Below are 22404 nucleotides of genomic sequence, written 5' to 3'. Positions count from 1 at the left end.
GATAGAGCAACACTATGGATTAAAGCACGTCAGACCAAGCAGGGGACCTTCAAGGATGAAGAGACAAAGCAGTGCGCTGAAAAAATTGTGAGTGCAATCAAGATTCAGATCAATGCCTATATGTAATGTTATGTTGCTGAGCCGCTTAAGTTGTATACTATAAATGTGTCAGGTTACCTTGAAGGAGAAGGTTGCTATTGGAGAACTAAACACTAGCGGAAGTGATGATGTATTGACGTTGGCTTTGGGGACTCCTGAGCATCCTGGAAGAGTGAGAGGCGTGGGAGGTTATGTGAACCCCTCCATTTACTTCCACTTCCCTAAACGTAGAAAGGAGAGCATCCAAGAGGCGGTGAAAGTGAGTGTGCAGAAAATTCTACAAGAGCAAAAAGAGAAGATCATTGAAGAGGCCAAGGAGCAGATTTTACAAGAGCACAAAGAGAAGATCATTGAAAATGCTAAGGAGCAGATAATTGCAGAAGAAAGGGCATTTTGGATTGCTAAATTTGCAGAGCTAGAAGCAAAGGTAGATGGAAGGCGTAGTGGGACAAGCGACAAAAGTAATCTGCATGGTTCTGTGGGTAGTTGTTCACAAACCGATATTCCTGGTGTTGGTGAAGTGAGATGTGATGTGATGGAAGAAGCAGCGACTCGTTTTGATGGGAAATCAGTTCAAAAAGTTCTAGCTGCATTGGAAGAAAAGCTGGTGCTTAAAAAGGTTTCCAAGAAGGAGAAGGATGCCAAATCTGTCCCCATTAACCACAAACATAATGACCAGGGCAAGTTGGCTGAGGTGGTAGATAATGCAAAACTGGAAGAAGATCAAGCTCAGGTGCATGATGACCCTATAGGGTATATAGATTTGACAACAAAGCAAGAAAAATCAAAGGTATATATGTTGGTATATGAAACTAGTGCAAAGTAGTATAGTTATATATGACTTGGAAATTATGAATGAATATATGGTGTGAGTTGTTTGTTATAACCGAGTGTATTGTTGTTTGTTTCAGGTTATGGGAGTTGAGATTGATGCCAAGTTGGCATTAGGGTCAATTGACCATATTGTAGCTCTAGCTACTGTTATGGAATGCGATGACTCCTCTCAAACTTGTCATGGTTATCCACTAGGGGATAATAATGTGCGAGTTTCAGTCTATTGTGCTGTAGATGAGAAAGCCTTAGTTCCATTTCCTGTGGCCGATGAAATACTAACTGTTAGGCAAGCCATGGGGAGCTGGGTAGCATGGCCAAAAGAGCTGGTCATAATGTCACATGACAAGGTAATTTCTCATTATAATTGATAACAAATAGGTTTCATTTTTGAACCCTATTTGCTCAATTGTGTAGCTACAAAGATTTGAAAATCTTACATCAGTTGAGTTCAATTTGTTGTAGAAATTTACCAAGGATAAAGCTGAGAAGAGGAAGAGAAAAAATTGGTACTGGAAGAAGACGAAAATGCTAAGGTACTAATTAGCTTAAAGTCTTTAGCACCTTCCTTGCCAGCTCCATTGAAGATACTTTGCAATTGGGGTGAAGAGGCATTTAAAGATGGGCGTGCTATCACGTTCGAAATGGAGTCTGAGGTATTTGGGTATCAACGAAAGACGTTTATACTAGGATCAGATGTTGAAAGAATTGCTAGCATGAGGGAAGTTACTGGAAACTGCATAGTGGTATACCAGAGGTAAATAGAAACTCTTTGTAATATACGCTATTTCCTTACATGTATAGATGTGAATTTCTTGTTGCTGAATTCAAACTTGGTATATTGGAATGTTAGGTACCTTCTTGATTTATTGACTCGATATAAAATGCTGGATATGGTTGCTTTTGTTGACCCTTCAATGATCGATGCAATCCGGTACGGGGATGGTCATGCCCAGTCCCAGCATATCAAGGATAGGCTTTTAACGGCAAAACCAAACCAGATTTTCTTGCTGCCTTATAACGCAGAGTAAGTGATTCATTAAGGTTTTTTGTTATATACGTAAAACTTTGCATTTGTGTGTAAGTATTGATAAACATGGGTGGAGAACACAAATCTGATTATTTCATTATATGTAGTAATCATTGGATGCTTACTGTTGTGAATCCGGAGGAAAACACTGTCTATTTCATGGATCCTTTGAAGAGGCGGTTACCCACTGGAGAATGGAGATCAATTGTTGATACGTAAGTCATAGCTAGTCTCCATATATATATAGTACCTGCTTATTTCAAATTCATGTTTATAGTCACCAAAATTTATTTATACTTGAACCAATATATACATCACTATTTGCATGGTGTTGGGAAAAATCATGTGTGCAAGTGATAATGTGCTTGTTTTTTTCTTTAGTGCCATTGCTATGTATAATGCACACAGAGGCAAGAAAGGCAGGAGTTCAGTTTTGTGGAAGAATTTAGCGGTAAGTATGTTTGAGCTAGGTTGGAATTGAATTACCTTTTAAACTATTGCAGATTTTGATTATGTTCTTTTGTTGTTAAATGTATTTGCCTTGCTTAGGGTATTCCTCCCCAACCTAGCTCTACGGAGTGTGACTACTTCGTGATGAGATACATGCGAGATATAATTGAAGATAAGGATCTATCGTTTGTTCGTAAGGTACGCGCTAGGAATGAGCTGTATATATATATATATATATATATGTACTTGTGTTACTAAAGTTGATATTCTCTATTTGTTTGAATGATCTGTGTGGTAATGTTGGGTTGTTAACTTAAAACTGTTTCAGTGGGAGAGGAGAAGCAACTACATGTATAGCCAAGAGGACATTGATGTAATTCAGAATGAGTGGGCAAAATTTGTCGTCAAGTCATATATGTAGGAGCCATCAAGTAATTGGTTGAAGGAGATCGAGGGCAGTTTGTTCAGTTATATATATATGCTGATACATATATTCACATGCAGCATATGTGCATGTTTTTGGAACTTACATGTTGTATCAGCTTTTGCTTTCTTTCAATGTAATTAGCTTTTGCTTTCTTTCAATGTAATTAGCTACAATGCCTTCTGTGGTTTTATGGAATGGATGGATATATATATATATATATATATGAATGCCACCTCTTTTGGTACATTTGATTGTTGAATTAGAGTATTTGAATGCCTAAATCTTATATATTGTGCATTATTTTTGTGGAAATATTTCAGGTAAAGAATTGAAAATAATCAGACAACAGTCAAGTCTTATTACGTTGTATGAATACGTATATTTCGTTAATCACACAACAAATCAATTTTAATCACACAACGGTACCAACCAAATTTTGTTGTCTCATTAAAACTCACACAACAGAACGAATGCATATCCGTTGTCCAATTAAAACTCACACAACAGAACGAATACATATCCGTTGTCCAATGTTAATTCACATAACGGTATAGAAATAAGATGTTGTATGACTTGTGAAGAATTCAACACTGAGCCTCACACATACAACAATTACTTATGATATCTGTTGTGTGAAGGAACAACCAACAACAGTCGCTATATTTTTCTGTTGTGTGATATGTTAACCAACAACAGTGTGTACTTACTACTGTTGTCTGAGTGTTATGTTTCTGTTGTGTGAGAAGTTAACCAACAACAGCGTGTACTTAATTCTGTTGTCTGATCACCATCGAAAATGCGCCGCATCCAATTTCTGGCATTGGCATGTGCAGAACTGGTGCAACGGTTATAAGCAATCCGTTGTGTCTATGATAGTCAGATAATGGTGTTTCACCGTTGTGTGACTGTACTCATCACACAACATCGAGATAGACGACAGACATGGTGCACATCACATAACAGATTTCCACCGTTGTGTGATGCAGTTTTTGTAGTAGTGCCACTACGTCTCATCTCGATCCCCACTAAAGTGATCAGATCACACATATCTGTTGCAGACATGCCTGCAAGGATGGTAGGTATGGAGCCAACTCTATAAAGAGTGACACTCTGGCATTACAGGTCATGGCCCCAGCTAGGATGTGTAGGAGGCCCTTGCGTTCGAAGGATACTTTGGCACAACCCAATCATTGGATTATCGACACTTAAAATCATTCTCATGAGAATATTACGGATTATGGTTATCATTGGGGGATGCCTCAACGTCAGAACCTATTCCTGAGAATATAGAGCTTTTTGAAAATTCCACTAGTGTATATAAGACGTGTGATAGAAACTCCATCATGATTGATGATGTATTTGCGCATGAGTTCGTTGAGTCCGATGATATCAAACCATGCTTCGTTGATGAATAAATGCTAACGTAGAGAAAATTGGCCTAAATGGAAAAATGCTATCCAGGTTAAGTTGGATTCTCTAACGAAGAGGAGGATTTTCGAGCCAATGATGCCAACACCTCCTAACATAAAGTCTATCGACTAATGGGTCTTCGTTAGAAAGTGTGATAAGAAAAAGATATGGAAGTCTTGCCTTAAGGCTCAAGGTTTCGCACAGAACGCCCTGAAATCGACTACGATGAGACATATTCTCTCGTAATGGATGTTATTGCACTCCACTACCTTGTCAATTTGGTAGTTTCTGAATAACTGAACATGCAACTTACAAATGTGGTCACTACGTATCTCTATGGGGATCTAGATACGGAATATACATGAAGGTTCATGGTGATCTTTATTTACCCAAGCCAAGTGGCTCTAGACCACAGAGCACGTTTACAATAAGATTGAAATGCTCACTAAAGTAACTACTTGATTGGGAAGGGATATGCCCGTGCATTTCCATAACAAATTTTGGATTCTATCTGTGACGACCCAGAAATTCTTATTTATTTTCCGATGATTTTCCGGAATATAATTTGTGGTTATTGGACGGTTTCGTGGCTTGTGGATGGAGCGGAAGTGTTTCGGGCGAATAATTATTCGAGAAGTGTGGATTTAGGGGGGGTTCAAGGTTGACTTTTGATACGTTGAGATTCTCCTAAAATTTCCTTCACAAAAATTGTAGAGTGCATCGATACGAGTTCGTGGATATGTGGAACGCCAAAATCGGAGTTCGTATGAAGAAGTTATGGGCATCGGAAAAAGTTTCCATTTTGGTATATATGGGATTTTTCCGGAAAAATATCAGAAAAAGTCAGATTTCCATTTTCGGAAATATTTTCTCTCTCTTCTCTCCTGAGCCCGTGCGCAGCTCTCCATTTCGCCGGCTTCGTTCTTCCTCCTCCGGCCACCATCGGACGAGATTCCAAGCGGGCTTTCTTCGCCTCAACCTCCTCTACACGTCTGTAGTAACCATCGAGCGTGGGACTAGCTGTGGTGGGCACTGCAAGGCCGAGAAGAAGCCACGTCGGGGACGAAATCGGCTTCATCGAAATTGGAGATTCCGGCCACCTTTGCCTGTGATTTTTGAGGGCTTTTGGAGCTCGAAGGACGTAGATGCTTTTCACAAGGTGGCTTGCATCGATTCAACTCGTGGAGGTTGAATTTTGGAATTGAAATTATAGGGTTTCATTCGGGCTGATTTGTTCTAAGGTAAAATTCGATCGATTGACTTATAATTGGACTTTGGTGTAGCTATGAAAGTTGTAATTGGAGTTGTGATGAACATCTTTGATGTTGGAAGTTTTGTGAAATATTGAGTTTTGGTCGGCGGCGTTCTGGCCATGTAAGGGACAGTTTCTGGTATTATATATCATTTACTCGTCGATACGAGCGTTTTAATATATAATATGCAATTTTTGGAGATCGTATGAATATATTGTGATTTTTACGGTTTCGGACCGTTTGATGATTCAATCCGTGAGGATTTGAGAGTCCGATTGACTTGTGATTTTGACATATCAATCGTATAAGTATTCCGGAGACATTGGGTGGTCTCGGATGTGGTTTCACCTTAATTGGTGTCACTTTGGAAATTTTGGTTCAATTTAGCGTTTCGAACGTTATTCCTTGTGTTTCATTGACTTAATCAAGGCTGTACTTTCCTTAGGTACTTGACGAAGTATTCTTGTACGATTAGTTGGTGGTTAGGCTGTTTTGTTCTGTATTGAAGACGCAGCAGGAATTTCAAGGTGAGTAATCCCACAAGGTTCATTTACGAACGGAATTACCTTTATCGTTTTGAGAGGTATTGATTTAACTGCAAACTATAGTTGGTATTAATAGGCATTCCTGAGCGGATGACTACGTATATATATATATATATATTTTTTTTTTTTTACGTGTATATATATATATATATATTTACGTGAAATATATATGTTTTGGTGGTTTGTGGATTTATGAAAACAATATGCATGAATGATGCTTTTTATTGTTTTGGGTTGTGGCTTTTCGGAAAACAAATGATTGTGGAGTTGTTGATTTGATTTGTTTTGAAGAGCATTGAGATTTGTGTATGAAAACAATATGCAAGGAATGATGCTTTTTATTATTTTGTGTTATGGCTTTTCGGAAAACAATGATTATAGAAATGTTGATTTCGATTGTTTTGAAAAGCGTTGCGATTTGTGTAACATTTTGAGTCTAAATGTTTTGCTCCAAGGGACTGTGCGGCCCGAGGAACGAAGGTCTATGACCTTGGGCAGAATATCAAGTAATCACATCTTTGGCCGGACGAGTGGTTACGTTTCAGTTTGAGCTCTAGTATGTCTGCCATATAGATAATTCATGGGGTAACGGGAAGTGGTTATTGATAACTAATGAAATTACATGTTTTTAGGGAACAAGTGTGAGTTGCTTCCTTATTAACGGTTTTTAGAGGGACAAGGTGCAAGTTGTTTTCCTTATTAACGATTTGATAGAATTCAAGTGTGAGTTGTTTTCTATGTTACGATTTTGGTACAATTGATAGAAATCAAAGAGTGAGTTGTTTTCTATGTTAAATTGATAGAATTCAAGTGTGAGTTGTTTTCTATGGTATGATTTTGGTACAATTGATAGAAATCAAGGATTGAGTTGCTTTCTATGTTCAATTGATAAAATTCAAGTGTGAGTTGTTTTCTATGGTACGATTTTGGTACAATTGATAGAAATTTAGGAGTGAGTTGTTTTCTATGTTTCGTTTTAAAAGAAACCAAGGTGTAAGTTGCTTTCTTTTATTTCGATTTGAAAGGAAATTAAGGGTGTGTTATTCTCCTTTATTTCATGTTTTAAGGAATCAAAGCGTGAGTTGTTTTCCTTATTTCTAGTGTGAGTTGTGTTGACTATTTTGAATTACTCATACGGGCTTGTAAAAGCTTACAGAGTTTTGTTATGTGACAACCATGTACACTATTCAAATAGTGTAGGGGTTAATCATGCAGGTTAGGATAATCGGGGCTGAAGCTAAGGTAGCGTCTTTGCAGCTTTACAATAGAAAGTCATTTTTGTGACTTTACGGTTATTTGGACTTCCGTTGTGTAGTTAACTCTGAGGAGCATTTACATTTTTTTTTTGTTGGCAATTTAATTTGTAAACTTATGTAATATATGACTCTACGGAGCGGGTCAATATTAACACAGTGGGTTCAGGGTATCAATATGTATTTAGTTGAAGGGAAAAAAAAAAGTTTTTTGGTATTTGGTATTGATAACTGAACGATCACACATGCATAATTATGTTATTATATATCGATTTTTATTTGTGTTAAAAAATCAGGGGCGTGACACTATTGCTGTTCATGTTGGACATGATTTTCATTGGAAGCCCTTAAAAAGTTAAGGAAAACCGTTGAATACTCGAAATTCAAGTTTGAGATGAAGGATCTTAGGAAAACACGATTATGTCTCAGTTTGGAACTTGAGCATTGTGTTGATAGATGCTTAGGCATTTTGACAAGGTCAAGCCTTCAAGCACCCCCCATGATCGTCCATAGTCTTGATCCTAAAAAGGATCCTCTTCGTCCAGAGGATGAGGACGAAGATGTGCTAGAGGCAGAAGTGTCTTACTTAAGTGCAATATGCGCATTATTGTACTTAGCTTAATGCACAAGGCCGGACATCTCATTTACCGTGAACTTGTTAGCTAGATATAGCTTTGCACCAACGCAACGCCATGGAATTGGTGTAAAAGATATCTTTCAGTACTTGAGATGTACGATTGATATGAGCTTATTCTATCCCTACAGAGAGACGATGGATTCGGACCCATCACACACCAAGAACGCCGCCAACACTGGCCTGCGTCCTCTATCCCCATCCCAAAATGACATGTATTTTGGAAGGTTTTGCTGATGTTGGGAATCTCTCTGACCCACACAAAAGTAATTCCCAAACTGGTTAAGTGTTTACCATGGGTAAGACCGCGATATCTTGGATGTCTACAGAACAGATTCTAGTCACTATATCTTCGAACCATGCAGAGATTATTACTCTTCACGAAATGGTTCGTGAATGTATATGAATTGCTCTTCGAACCATGCAAAACCTTTCAAAACGACATGTGTTTTGGAAGGTTTTGCTGACATTAGGTATCTCTCTGATCCACACAAAGGTCATTCCCAAACTGGTTAAGTGTTCACCATGGGTAAGACCGCAATATCTTGGAGTTCTACATAACAAATCTTGGTCGCTATATCTTTCGAACCATGCAGATATTATTGCTCTTCACAAAATGGTTCGTGAATATATATGGATTGGATCCATAATTACATGTTCGAACAATTGTGGTTTGAAGTTTACCACATATGAGCCTACGAGCATTTAAAATAATGCTGCTTGTTTTGAACGAATGAAGTAAGGCTACATCAAAACCGACAACACCAAGCATAATTAGCAAAAACAGACTCTCCTCATGATCAAAGCAAGCTAAGTTCGATCTGAGGACAATATGACAGCCTTGCTCACTAAGTCATTGCCTAAATTGCACTTTCGAGAAACATGTTGGTAGCATCATTTGCAAAAGTTATCCGAACTCCTATGACTGTAGTCATCAGGGGGAGATGCAGACATCAGGAGGAGATATTTACATGTAAGGTCTCAAAACGTGAATGGTGTGTTGTGCTCTTTTTTCCCCTTCGACCGAGGTTATTTTTGTTTCACAGGGTTTTTGTTATTCGGCAAGATTTTTAATGAGGCAACGAGAGCAGCACCATGTTTGGGCGACACAATGGGGAGTGTTCAAATAAATCCAGAATATGTGTCTAGTCCAAACTCTAGATTAGTTGACCTAGTGGTAATAGAGTTAGAATTAGAGATAATATTGGAGAATCTTGGAGATATCCAATCAATGTAATATTACATTTCATTGTACAACTCTAATTCTATGTCTTGTAATCCTCTATATAAATAGACCTCTATTATCAATGAAAGTACGACTTAATTCTCTCTCAATTTTAGTTTTCCGTAAACACTATCAATGTTAACTAGAACTTAAAAAAAAAAAATCAGCACATTTCACGAGATATAACATAGCTAAATAACTAATACAGTTTTTTTTTTTTTAATAAGATAAAAACTTTCAAGTACAATGTTGAATGTTCATACTACCACAAAGCTATAAATTCAAACAGATTAATGGATCTCTACTGTTAGAAATCTCTGCACATCATAAATTAAAATTGACAAAAACGTAACAATTGGGACCAGAAGCTAGATAGAAGAAAGAATAACATCAAAACTCGAGTCTAAAAAGTCAATCAACATTTTGTTACCTTGAAATGTTGACATCTCAATTTGGTATTCACCGTCAGTTACATCGGTTACTAAGCAAGAACCTACAAACTGAAGGATTTCAACACCATGAACTCATGAAGTTAACAAGATCTAGTCCTTGTTGATTGTCCCCAGTCGAAATTAAACTTCGTTTCAATTCCCGTGAAGAACATCAATGCTAAGAAGTACCATGTATTTATTTCATCCCATTTCCCGTGATACCATAATTCCACGCACCAACCCACTCAGAATAGCATTAATTCCGGCTCACCCTTTTATAGAATCAACACTGAAGAAGTCCCATCTCTCACAATCCCGGTACAAACTTGCAGGAGTCACAACTCCCTCCCTCACTCCCATAACTAGTAGATCGTCTAGTCTTTCTCCACCAAAATGTCACTCATTTCCTCACCACCACCATTACCCTTGCTGCTCTTTCTCATGTCTTTTTGGACGCTGGCCACGCCTTTCACGGTAATTATGTCTGATTCAGGCGAGCCCAACGCCCTTGTAGAGGGGCCGCAGACCGGGTTCTCCATCAACAAAGACGGGGCTCGAACCGATGCCCGTGAGCAAGAAGCGGTCTACGACATCATGCGTGCCACGGGCAACGATTGGGCCACTGACATCTCAGACGTGTGTCGTGGCCGTTGGCACGGGATTGAGTGCATGCCCGACAAGAACGATGTTTTCCACGTCGTCTCCCTCTCCTTTGGAGCCTTGTCAGACGACACCGCCTTCCCGACTTGCGACCCAACCCGGTCACATATTTCGCCGTCCATCACTAGGCTCCATTACCTCCGGACCCTCTTTTTCTACCGTTGTTTCAGTTACAACCCCCAGCCAATCCCGTCATTTCTCGGCCAATTGGGTCCCACTCTGCAAACACTAGTGCTTAGAGACAACGGGCACGTGGGTCCTATACCTATTGAGCTGGGCAATCTCACCCGTTTAAAGGTTCTCGACCTCCACAAAAATAATCTCAACGGTTCAATTCCGGTCTCACTAAACCGTGTCACCGGTCTAAGGTCGTTAGACTTGAGCTGTAATTCTCTAACCGGTTCAATACCCAATTTCAGCTTCCCCATCTTAAGCATCCTTGACATGAGCCAAAATCTTCTAGCCGGTTCAATCCCCTCCCAAATCGGAGCCTGCCTTTCTCTTCTCAAGATGGATTTGAGCCACAACTGGCTCACCGGATCGATACCCAACTCCATCGGCGGCCTAAAAGACCTCATGCTCATGGATTTGAGCTACAATCGCCTCAAGGGTCCTCTCCCAATGTGGTTTGGAACCTTGGTGTCTCTTCAAACTCTGAACCTCAAAGGCAACCCTATGGGCCCGACACAAATTCCAAGTGAAGGATTTGAAGGTATGAAGGGTTTAATGATTCTGATCTTATCAAACATGAATCTACATGGTCCTATACCTTCATCGATAGGTCACTTGCCAAGCCTTCGTGTGCTTCATCTTGATGGCAACCACTTGAATGGTTCAATCCCAAATAGCTTTCGAGAGCTTAAGAGCGTTGGTGAGTTGAGATTAAACGACAATGGACTAGTTGGGTCAATTCCATTTGGGAGAGAAATGGTTTGGAGGATGAGAAGGAAGCTTAGGCTTTACAATAATTCAGGGCTTTGTTATAATGCTAATAGCGGTTTTGAAGACAACCTGGATTCATCTTCCAGTTTTGGGATTGGTCCATGCGACCCACCGAGACCGAGGCCATGAAGAATCAAAGCCATTATCGATCTGGTACAGTTTACAAGTTTTCAGTCTGTGTTGAGCTATTGCGACATATAATAGAGCATATACATATTTGTTTCTTTTTTGGCCTGAAATGGGTATGTATCGCACAGTGTAATATATACTTGATCTCAGCAATGAAAATAATCTTCAATTACAAAGCTTTATACAAGGTCCAATTCCACGATGGATCCGGCCCCTCTAAAGTGAGGAGTCTGTAAATTTACTTGAATTTCATAAAATCTTGACTCTTTATCTAATCTAAGGGCTCTGAAAAGTGACACATTATTCTTGGATCAGTTTTTGGTTTTCTACTCTAACTCTAGTTAAGGTGACGTTAGTTGTCGTTAACTCCGGCAAAAAAAAAAAATTCTCCTCTGCGTTAAAGACTCTGGTTGACGTCAAAGTCTTTCTTCTATGCGTGACTTGCTACGTTGTTCTTTCTCTGCGCTTCTATGGAAAATCGTCCATGGTTACAAGAAGGCATGAATACAATCAGGTTCCTCTTTTGAAACGGCCTCTTGATACTTTATTTGATATATGAACTAATTGTTATGTCCACTGATTTTTGAAGTACATAATTTATTGGTTTCTGAAAGTCAAATAGTTCTACTTAGAATGAATTAGGTTAAACTCTCTAGTTCGTCAATCCATATACTTTTATTTGTACAGGAACTAGGTTAAAATCTAGTTAAAATTGAAACTTCATATTTAATAATCCTTGAGGTCGAGAATTACATCAGTTTGAAAACTTCATAGATCTTCCTGTGAGTGAGGCTGAATACTCTAATCTATTAATAGGCTCCTTCCTCTGTTCTTTGACATACACACTAAACCGAAAGTCTTGCTTTCAATGACTCCCCAAGCCATGACCTATTTGATCCTTCAAAACCAGCTTTAGCATTGAGTAAAGAAAAGAAGTATTCGCTATTGGATCCTTCAGTCATGTGGATATCATATATATATATATATATATATATATATATATATATATATATTATGTATCTAGAACTGGATCAGTTCGGTTTCTTTATCAGTTTATCTATGCTTAATGTAAAGTCTATGAACAAAGTGCATATTTGGACAAGAGAGAAAAATGTGGATTGCTATTAAACAACATATAATGGAAATTGCATAAACTCATTTATAGCTTGCTGTCAATCTAATAATCCTAATGAATAAAAGATTGCAGCTTCCATTAAATTACTAATATTTCTATACTTGTGAATTGTTGTATCTTGTAGTTAATATTTGTCTTGTATTATTACATATGAAGTGGTATGGATGACAGTACAACAAGTAATTTCGATGAGGGCATCAATAAGTCTCTTGATTGGATTCCTCGAATAGGTATGCAATTTGATACAGTAGATGCTGCATTTCAATTTTGGCGTAAGTAAGGAGGCCAAACTGGTTTTGGGGTTCGAAAAGTGTATGCAAATAAGAGTCGAATAGATGGACAAATTACTACAGTTAGATTTGTGTGCTCAAAAGAGGGTAATCGAGTAGCAGATAAACGAGATCATCTAACAAAGAACCCTAGAGCAGAAACACGAACAAACTGTCTTGTACGATTGGGACTGCAATTCAATAGAGAAAGTAGCAAGTTTGAGGTTCATGATTTTGTACATGAGCATAATCATCTTCTGCATACTCCAAAAACGTGTCACATGATTCCATCTCAACGGAATCTAACAGATAGTCAAGCTATTCATATTGATTTTGCCGATGACTCTGGACTTAAACCAAAGGCTGCACACCAATTTTTCAGTCAACAAGTTGGTGGGAAGGAAAATCTTGGATACATTGAAAGGGATCAAAAAAATTACTTAAGAAGTAAGCGGCAAAAGGCTATGGCATATGGAGAAGCAGGCAGCCTCCTAAGATATTTACACAATCAATCTTGTGAGAATCCCTCATTCCAATATACTGTACAATTGGATAGTGAAGAACAGATTACAAATATATTTTGGGCAGATACAAGAATGATTATTGCTTATGTTCATTTTGGTGATGTCATTACTTTCGACACCACATACAGTACTAATAAAGAATATAGGCCTTTTGGGGTATTTTCTGGGTTTAATCTTCACAGAGAGACTGTACTATTTAGGGCTGCACTCCTTTATGATGAGATAGCTGAATCTTTTAAGTGGTTGTTCCAGACATTCTTAGAAGCACATAAGCAAAAAAAGCCAAAGACTATATTTACAGACCAAGATCCTGCAATGGCAAAGGCATTGGTCGAGGTGCTTCCAGATACGTTTCATGGATTATGTAGTTGGCATATAATGCAAAATGGAATCAAGCATTTGGGATACCTGATGAAGGATGGCTCATTTTTTCTTACAGATTTTGCAACATGCATGTATGAGCACGAGGAAGAGAAAGAATTTGAAGATGCTTGGAATGCTATGCTATGCAAATATAATGTTTGCAGCAATCCATGGTTGGAAAAGATATATGAAATTAAGGAGAAATGGGCTAAATGTTATATAAAAAAGGTATTTACAATTGGTATGCGAAGTACACAGCTTAGTGAAAGCCTGAACAGTGATTTAAAAGCTTACTTAAAGTCAGACATGATATCATGTGTTTTTTTAAACAGTTTGAAAGGGTCGCTAATGAAAAGCACTATAAGGAGCTAGAAGCTGAGTATAATTCTAGGCAAAAGTTACCGAGCGTGAAGGTACAAAAATCACCTGTACTACAACAAGCAGCGAAAATCTACACTCCATCAATCTTTGAAAAGTATTTCCAAGAAGAATTTGATTGGTCTTCAGCAGCTATTATAAAACAGCGTGAGGAATCTACTCATACACATGAGTATACGATTGCCATTGTAGATGAAAAAAGAGAGCATAAGGAGCATAAGGTGAAATTTCAAACTTCAGACCAAAGTATCTTATGCAGTTGCATGAAATTTCAGAGTTATGGAATTTTGTGTTGTCATGCTCTGAAAGTTCTTGATGTATGGGATATTAAAAGAATTCCTGATCAATATATTCTTAAGAGGTGGACTAGGGAGGCAAGAAATGAGGCTGTTGCAAGCATGAATGAAGCCAATGTAATGGAAGATAAGAAATTGACTATAGCTGAGCGATATAGAACAGCTTGCCCTATATTAGTTGATATTGCATCTCGAGCATCTGGAGATGAAAAAGCCTTTGAATTGGTAATGAAAATCGCACATGAGTTAAGAAAACAGGTTGAAGACATCTTCTTGGACAACTCAACAACGAGTATTGATGAACTGCATAATTCTTCGCAAGGTGGGGGTGAGAGGATGGTTCAAGAAAGTCAAATTGAAAGCTTACTTCAGAAGGCAAAAGGTTTGAAGAAGAAAAACAATTGTAAAGGTCGCAAAAAACGCCCTAAGGCTTGGCATGAGAATATAGGCAAGGGAAAGAAAAAATCTTCTAGGAAAGATAATTCAATTCAAGAATCAGATAAGGTAATAATAACTTTATATTAATTGATTACATGTCATATGTTCAACAAATTGATTTATTTTTTCTTGTCATGCATGTATCAGTTTATCATGTGAGCGAATTTAGTATTTTTCTTTCTTTCTTATCAAACAGGGTCAAGAAGTTGAACCATCGAAAGAGAAAAATGAGAAATCATCTGATAAAGATCAATCAGTACCACAACAATCTCAGGTAAGAAAGGTTGTTATCATGCACATGTGAGTTTATCATATGCAGGTAAATTTAATTTTTTGTTCATTCTTGTCAAATAGGATCAAGAAGCTCAACCATCAAGAAAGAGGAATAAGAAATTGTCTAGTAAGGATCAATCAGTACCTCAACAATCCCAGGTGATAAATGGATTTTGTATAATATGCACTTATAAGTTATTATATATGTTTAGAGTTAAAAAAAAAAAAAATTGTTCTTGTCAAACAGGATCAAACTCAACCATCAAGAAAGAGAAATACAAGATCGTCTGATAAGGATCAATCATTACCTCAAGCATCTCAGGTAACAAAGACTTTTATCATGCATATATGAGTGTTCTTTTTTATATATATCAGAACAAAATTTAAATGTATTGCCAACTCTTTATTTATTGCAAACTGATTTCTAAGGTCAAACCTTTGCCTCTTGTCATATAGAATCAAGAAGCTGAACCTTCAAGAAAGAGAAATAAGAAATCCTCTACAGAGAATCAATCACTACGTCAAGACTCTCCGGCAATAAAGATATTAGTATCAATGTTTGTGACTTAACATGTCATATGTTTATGATATATGCAACAAAATGTAATATTTTTTATTTTTCTTGTCATATAGGATCAAGGAGCTCCACCATCAAGCAAAAGAAAGAAACAATTGTCTAATCGTTTAGTTGGTTATCATACATAGTAATCTTCTATAAATGTCAAAGACTAGATGCAGATAGTTGTACCCCTATTTTTATTTTTTATTGCTGTTAAAAGTTTCATGAATCTTGAAGGAAGTATTGTTGAGATGATTTGAATGATGGGGTTTTATCTCTATATCATTAATCAATGCTAGCTCTTGTGTTAAGCTCTATGATCAAACGTATTTGAAGTAGTAGCACTCTTATGCAAGTTGGCCTTGGTTAATTTCCCCCTTAACTTGCCAGTTCATGAACTGATGATCTTTACCAATCTTAACAACCTCAATAATAATGTTTAAACAATCAGACGATTTTATCTCAGTTGAATAAGAAGATTAATCTTTCATACTTGCCTGATAATTGATCAATGCTCGACTATTAGACTAGAACTATACTGATATGTTGGTGTGTCAATGCAGATCCAATAGTTAATCACAAAAAAGTACCACTTCTAATCGGTAAACTATATCTTTTTCTTTTTGGTCTGAATCAATCAATACCTCATATAATTTATGTTTTAATCTTTAATGTATGTGCTTGGTGCTGTAATAAACGGATTAATGGCTAGATATATAAGAATATCATGATGAGAGTGGTAGAGAATCAAAGGTTGAGGATATGGATTAATATTCAATTGAGGAAACCAAAACAAGCCACTGATATAGCATCCAAATCACTAGATATAAAGCTTGAGCACTCAAACTCAAAGTTTCTTACAACATCCAACCCAAAAAAATGAGTAAAGATGAAGAACAAAAGTCAACTTCTGGCCTTTAATAACTAATACCAAATCATACTCCGTATTCACCTGAACAAAATTTAATTTCAATACAAAAATTTTGAGCTTGGCAATTCATCGAACATGTTATGCGCATCTATCAGACTCCACTACCATTCACTCCAGCTAATCAAAAAAAAAAAAAATCCAAACAGCCGATGTCATACTTCAGCAAGCATCTTTGAGTCTGCGCTTCCTATAATATGAAAATTACGTGTTTGAATAAATCAAATTACCTCAAAGTAAACGATAAAAAGGAAGAACGGATCCTTGCACGCCAAAGGAACTTTAAGGAAAGTTCTTCTGTTTCTCGATCACCCAGATTGTATGTATGCCTTCTTGTATCCGTAGGTGAGTTTCCATGGAAGCACAGAGCATAGCATAGCAGGCTTTGACGCCAAGCAGAGTCTTTAAAGCAGAGGAGAGTTTTTTTTTTGCCGGAGTTAATGACAACTAACGTAACCTTAACTAGAGTTAGAGTAGAAAACCAAAAACTGATCCAAGAATGATGTCACTTTTCAGAGCTCTTAGATTAGATAAAGAGTCAAGATTTTGTGAAATTCAAGTAAATTTACAGACTCCTCACTTTAGATGAGCCGGATCCTTCGACGATAATTTGACAAATGACCTTAAGAAATTAGAAGCGCAAAATAATTGAATGGGCAACAAAATAGCATGCAAACATCTTATTCTCGCCTACAAAAGAGAATTTTGTTTTCAATCTGCCACTGGCGCTGCATTTAATGAGAGTTAAACCCAGTTTTAATCCATAGTTTGTACACCAGCTAGTAGTTGAAACCTTCAAAGCTACGCATATGTTGCAGGAAAACAAGTACAAAGAAAAGAGAAGGGAAAAGGAAAGAAGACAAGCCTATCTGTGAGAAGAAATGCATATATATATATATATCCAAGAATAGCAAGCTGCATCCTTCTAGAAATGCACTCTAAGTACTATCATAGTTCTCTTCTCAAAAAAAAAAAAAAAAAAAAGTACTATCATAGTTCAATGACATGCATTATTCCCATCTCTTTATAGAGCCAGCCAATGTTTCATATATAGAAGTCCAATATTTTGGAAGGTATTGTCTTGTAGGAGTAGGACTCACCAAAAGCACTGCCACTCTGGTCTGACATCAATGATTGGTGGGTATCCTTACTTACTAAGGTTTATCAGTTTATGTAATTGGAACATAATGTCATGCCATTATGCCACTATGCCCCATTGAGAGGTGAGACCGGGAGACTTCTGCAATCTTAAGTTCTCAACCTATTCTTGTATTTGCAATGATGAAGTGAACTATACTCATTCCGATATCAGTCTCGTCTCCCGGCCCTTTGGTAAGTAGTAACACTTTTTTCTACGCTATCCAAGTATGTAAGCCAAAACTAGAATATTACAAATGAACTCGAAATTTCCTAAACAATAACTTATTTTGTTAAAATAATTTACTACAATAACATGTGTTCTACTTTTGATAAATTAAAATCTAACAGAATAATTCAATTTCATTTAATCTACTAACAGTCTCGTTTTTTTAAGTAAATTTGAGAATTTAGTCTCACACATAACTATATATACAAACACTCTTAATTCTCAAGTTGTTGACTCAACTCCATACCAAGTGTCACTGGACGTGATCTACACCACCACCAACCATCACAACAGTGACATGAATTATACCACAAAAACAGAGCCGGCCCTGAGGGCTGCTGCTTGAGGCAGCTGCCTCAGGCCACCACTCTCCGACTGGCCTCTGCCAAGTTTGTTTGTTTGTTTGTTTTTTTTTTTTACATATATTTGTTTATGATTATATAATAGTTTTTCGCATATCAACTACAAAGCGACCACGCTAGTGCAGTGGTAATATAGATGTGATGGTGTTTGTAGCATCAAGGTTCGAAACACATTGTGGCCTTTTTTTTTTTTCTTAATTAGTTTAATTGCACTTTTTGTCTTTTTTTTTTTGGTCTTAATTAGTTTCTTTGCAATTAAACTTTTTTGTTCCTTCTTTTTCCAGCTTCTATGGAAAGAATATTTTGAAATTGAATATTAATATACTTGCCCTTTGTTATTCATTGGTTTCTTTTGTAGTTAAATATATTCTGTTCTTTTTTATTTTTTTCAACTTCTAAGTGAAAAATTATTTTGGAATTGAACACCTTTTTTTTTTTCCTTGCATTAACATTAATGTGGAGGTTTAATTTATATATATATATATATATATATAAATTTGTTCGATTATATGAATTTTATTATGTGAGGCCACATTTAAATTATTTGCCTCAGGCCATGGGCGTAGGGAGTATAGGGTGAGAAGGGTCAGCTGACCCTTCTCAAATTTTCATTCTAACTCTTGATTGGTCAACCATTCCATGTAGATAGATATTATATACTTTAACGACCCTCTTAAGAAATGAAAAGTATGCTTTTTCGGCTAATCAGTTTCATCTTTGACCTAATTAAATACATTAATTATTTTCCTTTTTTTCTATTTGATGCTTTCGTCTTTCAATTTCTATTAATGCAAATGGAATCACAATTAATATTCTCTAATAAATCAAGCTAATTGTCAAACAAATCAGTATCATTCGTCATGTAATTTATTAAGGTATAAGGTAATTATGTAAAGATTTCATTACATGAGCAATTGTGTTAGTAAACTATTTTTTTTTCTTCAATGTAATAGCTTGATTATATTTTGCCCCTCCTAAATGAAATTTTTAGCTACGCCACTGCCTCAGACCATCAAAATGTCAGGACCGGCCCTGCACATAAAACACCGCCTCCCCCTCCGACGCTGCCTCCTCCGGTTTCCATATATGTCTTGTCTTTGCCATAAGTCTTCTCGTCTCTGTTGTGTTTCCATCAACGTGTAGAGCTCAAAGACGCCAAAGCATGACTCCCGTCTTCCCCACTCAAAGTCCCTATCCCAAGATTTTATATACCATTATTACACTTTGATTCTACAAATTTTATATAATTTGAGCTGCCATCACTTGAGTTATGTTGCTTGTCTATCAATTATTGTTTATTTATAGAATCTTTTGGGTTTCTGTTACCATCTCTAGCCAATGCCCAACTTATTCCAACCATTTTGGCATATTCTATTACCTATTTGCTGTTTCTTCTTCCGGACTCTTTGTAACAACTGAACAACGGTCAAGGAGGGCCTTTAAATAAGGGGAGTGAAATTTGCACCCCCATATTACAACCTGCACCCCCTTTTTAATTTTTTAATATTTTCTGATGCCCTCGTATATTTGTTTCCCATATTACCCTTCTTCTCCAACCAACAAACTCAAAGCTGCATCTCATCCTCTCAAACCCGTTTCTCCTCGTTGGCTCATGTATATACCACACAGACACACACAGGCCAATAGTAACAAGAACAACAAAACAAAAAGCTGTGGGAAGCTTTGCAGAAAGAGAGCAGTTGCAGAGCCAAAGCTTCTGCAAAAATCGGAGAGGGGGCCAAAGCATTCGAAGCACAGTGAGACAGACCGATTGCCAAGCACAGTGAACGACGACGGAGGTTGAAACAATTAAAACACCCATCCATCAAAACTCAAAACCAATTATACCAGCATGTAGAGCACAACGAGTAGAAGAAAGTTCATACCTCGAACAGCCCAGAAGATCGCTGGAAAACTTGGGCCTATGGATGTGTATGTGACGTGTCTCTCTATGGGGCTCCAGCAGTTGTAGAAGGCCGTACGGCCTTTGATTAAAGTCCAACACTTGGACCAGTATGACTTGACGATTTTGATGCCGGGGTTTCCTTCAAAATCGGGATTAAACCCGAAGAGATCGGCGTCAAGAGAGAAGGTCGGGAAGAAGCCGTGAAGCCTCAACATTTGGAGATGTCTCACGGGAGACGACACTGGCTCCAAGTGAGGAATATCGACTCGCCGCCCCACTGAGTCGACTCGCCGCGGAATCGGTGGTACCCGAGGAACTAGGAGTCCGGAGAAACGAACGGGTTGAAATGGTGGAAATTCGGGTTCAGCGTCGAGGTGACCGGATGGAACGTCTTCGTGTCGACGTCGAAGACCTCCACGTGTCGGAAATTCGTGTTGCGGCGGAGAGTGGCGACGATTATTCTTTTTCCGTCTGTGCATGGCGGCCGGAGTGAAGCAGTGGAGACCCGATGGAGTGACCCGGAGGGAGTCAACGGGGATGCGGGGGACTCAAAATCTTGGGGGAAATCAATTCGGAAAGTAGATGATGGAGTCGCCGGACGAGGCGGACAACCCGCCGCTCTCACAGACCACCACACGCTTTCCGGGTTGTGAAGCTCGGAAGACGACGATGTCAGTATTGAGCTGGTGAAACTCGTCGTCCCAGGGACGAGAGCCGTAAGAAGCGACGGCGACGAACTCGCCGAGAGAGAAACGGCCGGACTGTAATCGACGGACCCGGGTGGAGTCAATCGGGTGGTTTTCTTTTCGTTCTGATCATCAAGCTCAGTGGAGTAGAGAGCAGAACAGCTCTTGAAAAGCCGATCGGGCTGTTCGTGAGCTGAGATGAGGTAGAGCTTGCCGTCCTTGATGATGGGTCGATCATGGAGGAGGCTTCCGGGCACTGAATGCAGCAGTTGGGGATTTGGGATTTTTTTTTTTTTTAGAATAGGGGATTTGGGATTCGATGACAGCGAGAGAGAGAGAGAAGAAAAATGGTTGGAGAAGAAGGGTAATATGGGAAACAAATATAAGAGGGTATCAGAAAATATTAAAAAATTAAGAAGGGGGTGCAGATTGTAATATTGGGGGTGCAAATTTCACTCCACTTAAATAAATGACAAATAAAAAGTTAAAAATCACTTCTTTCAAGTTTCAACCATCTGGGACAGAGGAAACTGGTTCATTTTGCATAAACCAATAATTATCGTCTTCAAATGTAACAAAAATCATCTCTATCCAGAAGAAGAGGAATCCAAAACAAGATTATATATATATATATATATATATATATATATATATATTCAGTAACCGAATGGTCTTTGGGAGAGAGAAAAGTGGAACATTAGATGGTAGTTGGTTTGAGTGAGGCAACAAAGTCATCATAGTAGTTGCTAAACCGTTCTTAAAAAATGATTGTGTTGTAAAGTGATCGTAATAATAAAAAAAGATACTTAGGGGGGTGTATTGTATTTGGATTTGTGCAGACTTTTTTTAAATGACAGACTTTTTGAAAAGTCCATAGACTCATTAAAAAGTTGATAGACTGTTATGGATTTCTTAAAACCATTGATTTTAGCAACAGACTTTTATTGATTCATGAAAATCTATATACTTTATTATGAATGACTTCTACAGATTTCCTAGGATGTACAAAAAAATAAAAAAAATAAAAAAAATAAAAAACAAATGCAGCCCAAACACAAAACAAAATAATAACTTGTTGTCTCTTCAATGCTATAGTATCTTCTAATAGAAATTGACTCAAATAAATGATTGTTAGTCTGTCTAGCGAGTTTGTTCTCATTCCTAATCTCCCAACAACATAAATATACGATATAGATCACTTGATGTTTATGGTTAATTATTGTCATCAATTTTGTTATCGCCGATTAACATATATTGTAGCAATATTCATCAATGTCTTGATCTATAATCAATCAATTTAAATTCAATTGTTCAACCTTTTTTTGAACCATAATATAAATTTAAATTAATTAGAATAATTAATTAATAAAATAAAATTTAGTAGGGTTCAAGGTCTTAGGGTTAGACCACAATATTTGAGTTTTAGGGTTTCATAAATCTTTTTTTATTGCTATTAGGGTTCAAAGTATCACAATTGAAAAAAAAAATCACATTCAATAACTACAATGAACATGTTGGGTATCAAAAAAGGTTGATATCATAAAAGATTAGAGAAAAGACAAAAAATTAAGAGAGGGATGATGAAGGACAAACTTCTTTGTG

The 22404-nt window shown here is 37.4% G+C and overlaps 3 protein-coding genes and 1 long non-coding RNA gene across 4 annotated transcripts; all 4 read left to right on the top strand.

Annotated features, from left to right (window-relative positions):
- The first annotated feature begins 755 nt into the window (after window positions 1-755).
- Window positions 756-1473, top strand: LOC121051275. Its single transcript, XM_040513465.1, has 3 exons — window positions 756-889; window positions 1011-1280; window positions 1396-1473. The coding sequence occupies exons 2-3, from the start codon at window positions 1014-1016 to the stop codon at window positions 1471-1473; spliced, it is 345 nt and encodes a 114-aa protein (XP_040369399.1). The 5' UTR covers window positions 756-889; window positions 1011-1013.
- A 641-nt stretch (window positions 1474-2114) lies between these two features.
- On the top strand, window positions 2115-2600 carry LOC112184499. The gene is made up of 3 exons (XR_005806219.1): window positions 2115-2175; window positions 2342-2411; window positions 2510-2600. It is a non-coding gene; the product is annotated as an uncharacterized LOC112184499 (long non-coding RNA).
- Window positions 2601-9981: 7381 nt separating this feature from the next.
- LOC112183425 (protein TOO MANY MOUTHS) lies at window positions 9982-11483 on the top strand. Its single transcript, XM_024321803.2, has one exon. It carries the CDS (start codon window positions 9982-9984, stop codon window positions 11317-11319), a length of 1338 nt encoding a protein of 445 aa, XP_024177571.1. The 3' UTR covers window positions 11320-11483.
- A 1521-nt stretch (window positions 11484-13004) lies between these two features.
- LOC112184498 (protein FAR1-RELATED SEQUENCE 5-like) lies at window positions 13005-16126 on the top strand. Its single transcript, XM_024322761.1, has 5 exons — window positions 13005-13838; window positions 13943-14788; window positions 14919-14996; window positions 15077-15154; window positions 16118-16126. Exons 1-5 carry the CDS (start codon window positions 13005-13007, stop codon window positions 16124-16126), a joined length of 1845 nt encoding a protein of 614 aa, XP_024178529.1.
- The last annotated feature ends 6278 nt before the right edge of the window (window positions 16127-22404 follow it).

Source organism: Rosa chinensis, chromosome 2 (genome assembly GCF_002994745.2).
Source record: "Rosa chinensis cultivar Old Blush chromosome 2, RchiOBHm-V2, whole genome shotgun sequence".
In the NCBI taxonomy this organism is placed as follows: Eukaryota; Viridiplantae; Streptophyta; class Magnoliopsida; order Rosales; family Rosaceae; genus Rosa; species Rosa chinensis.
The sequence above is the reverse complement of the archived record's forward strand: the minus strand, read 5'-3'. Positions and strand labels throughout refer to the sequence as shown.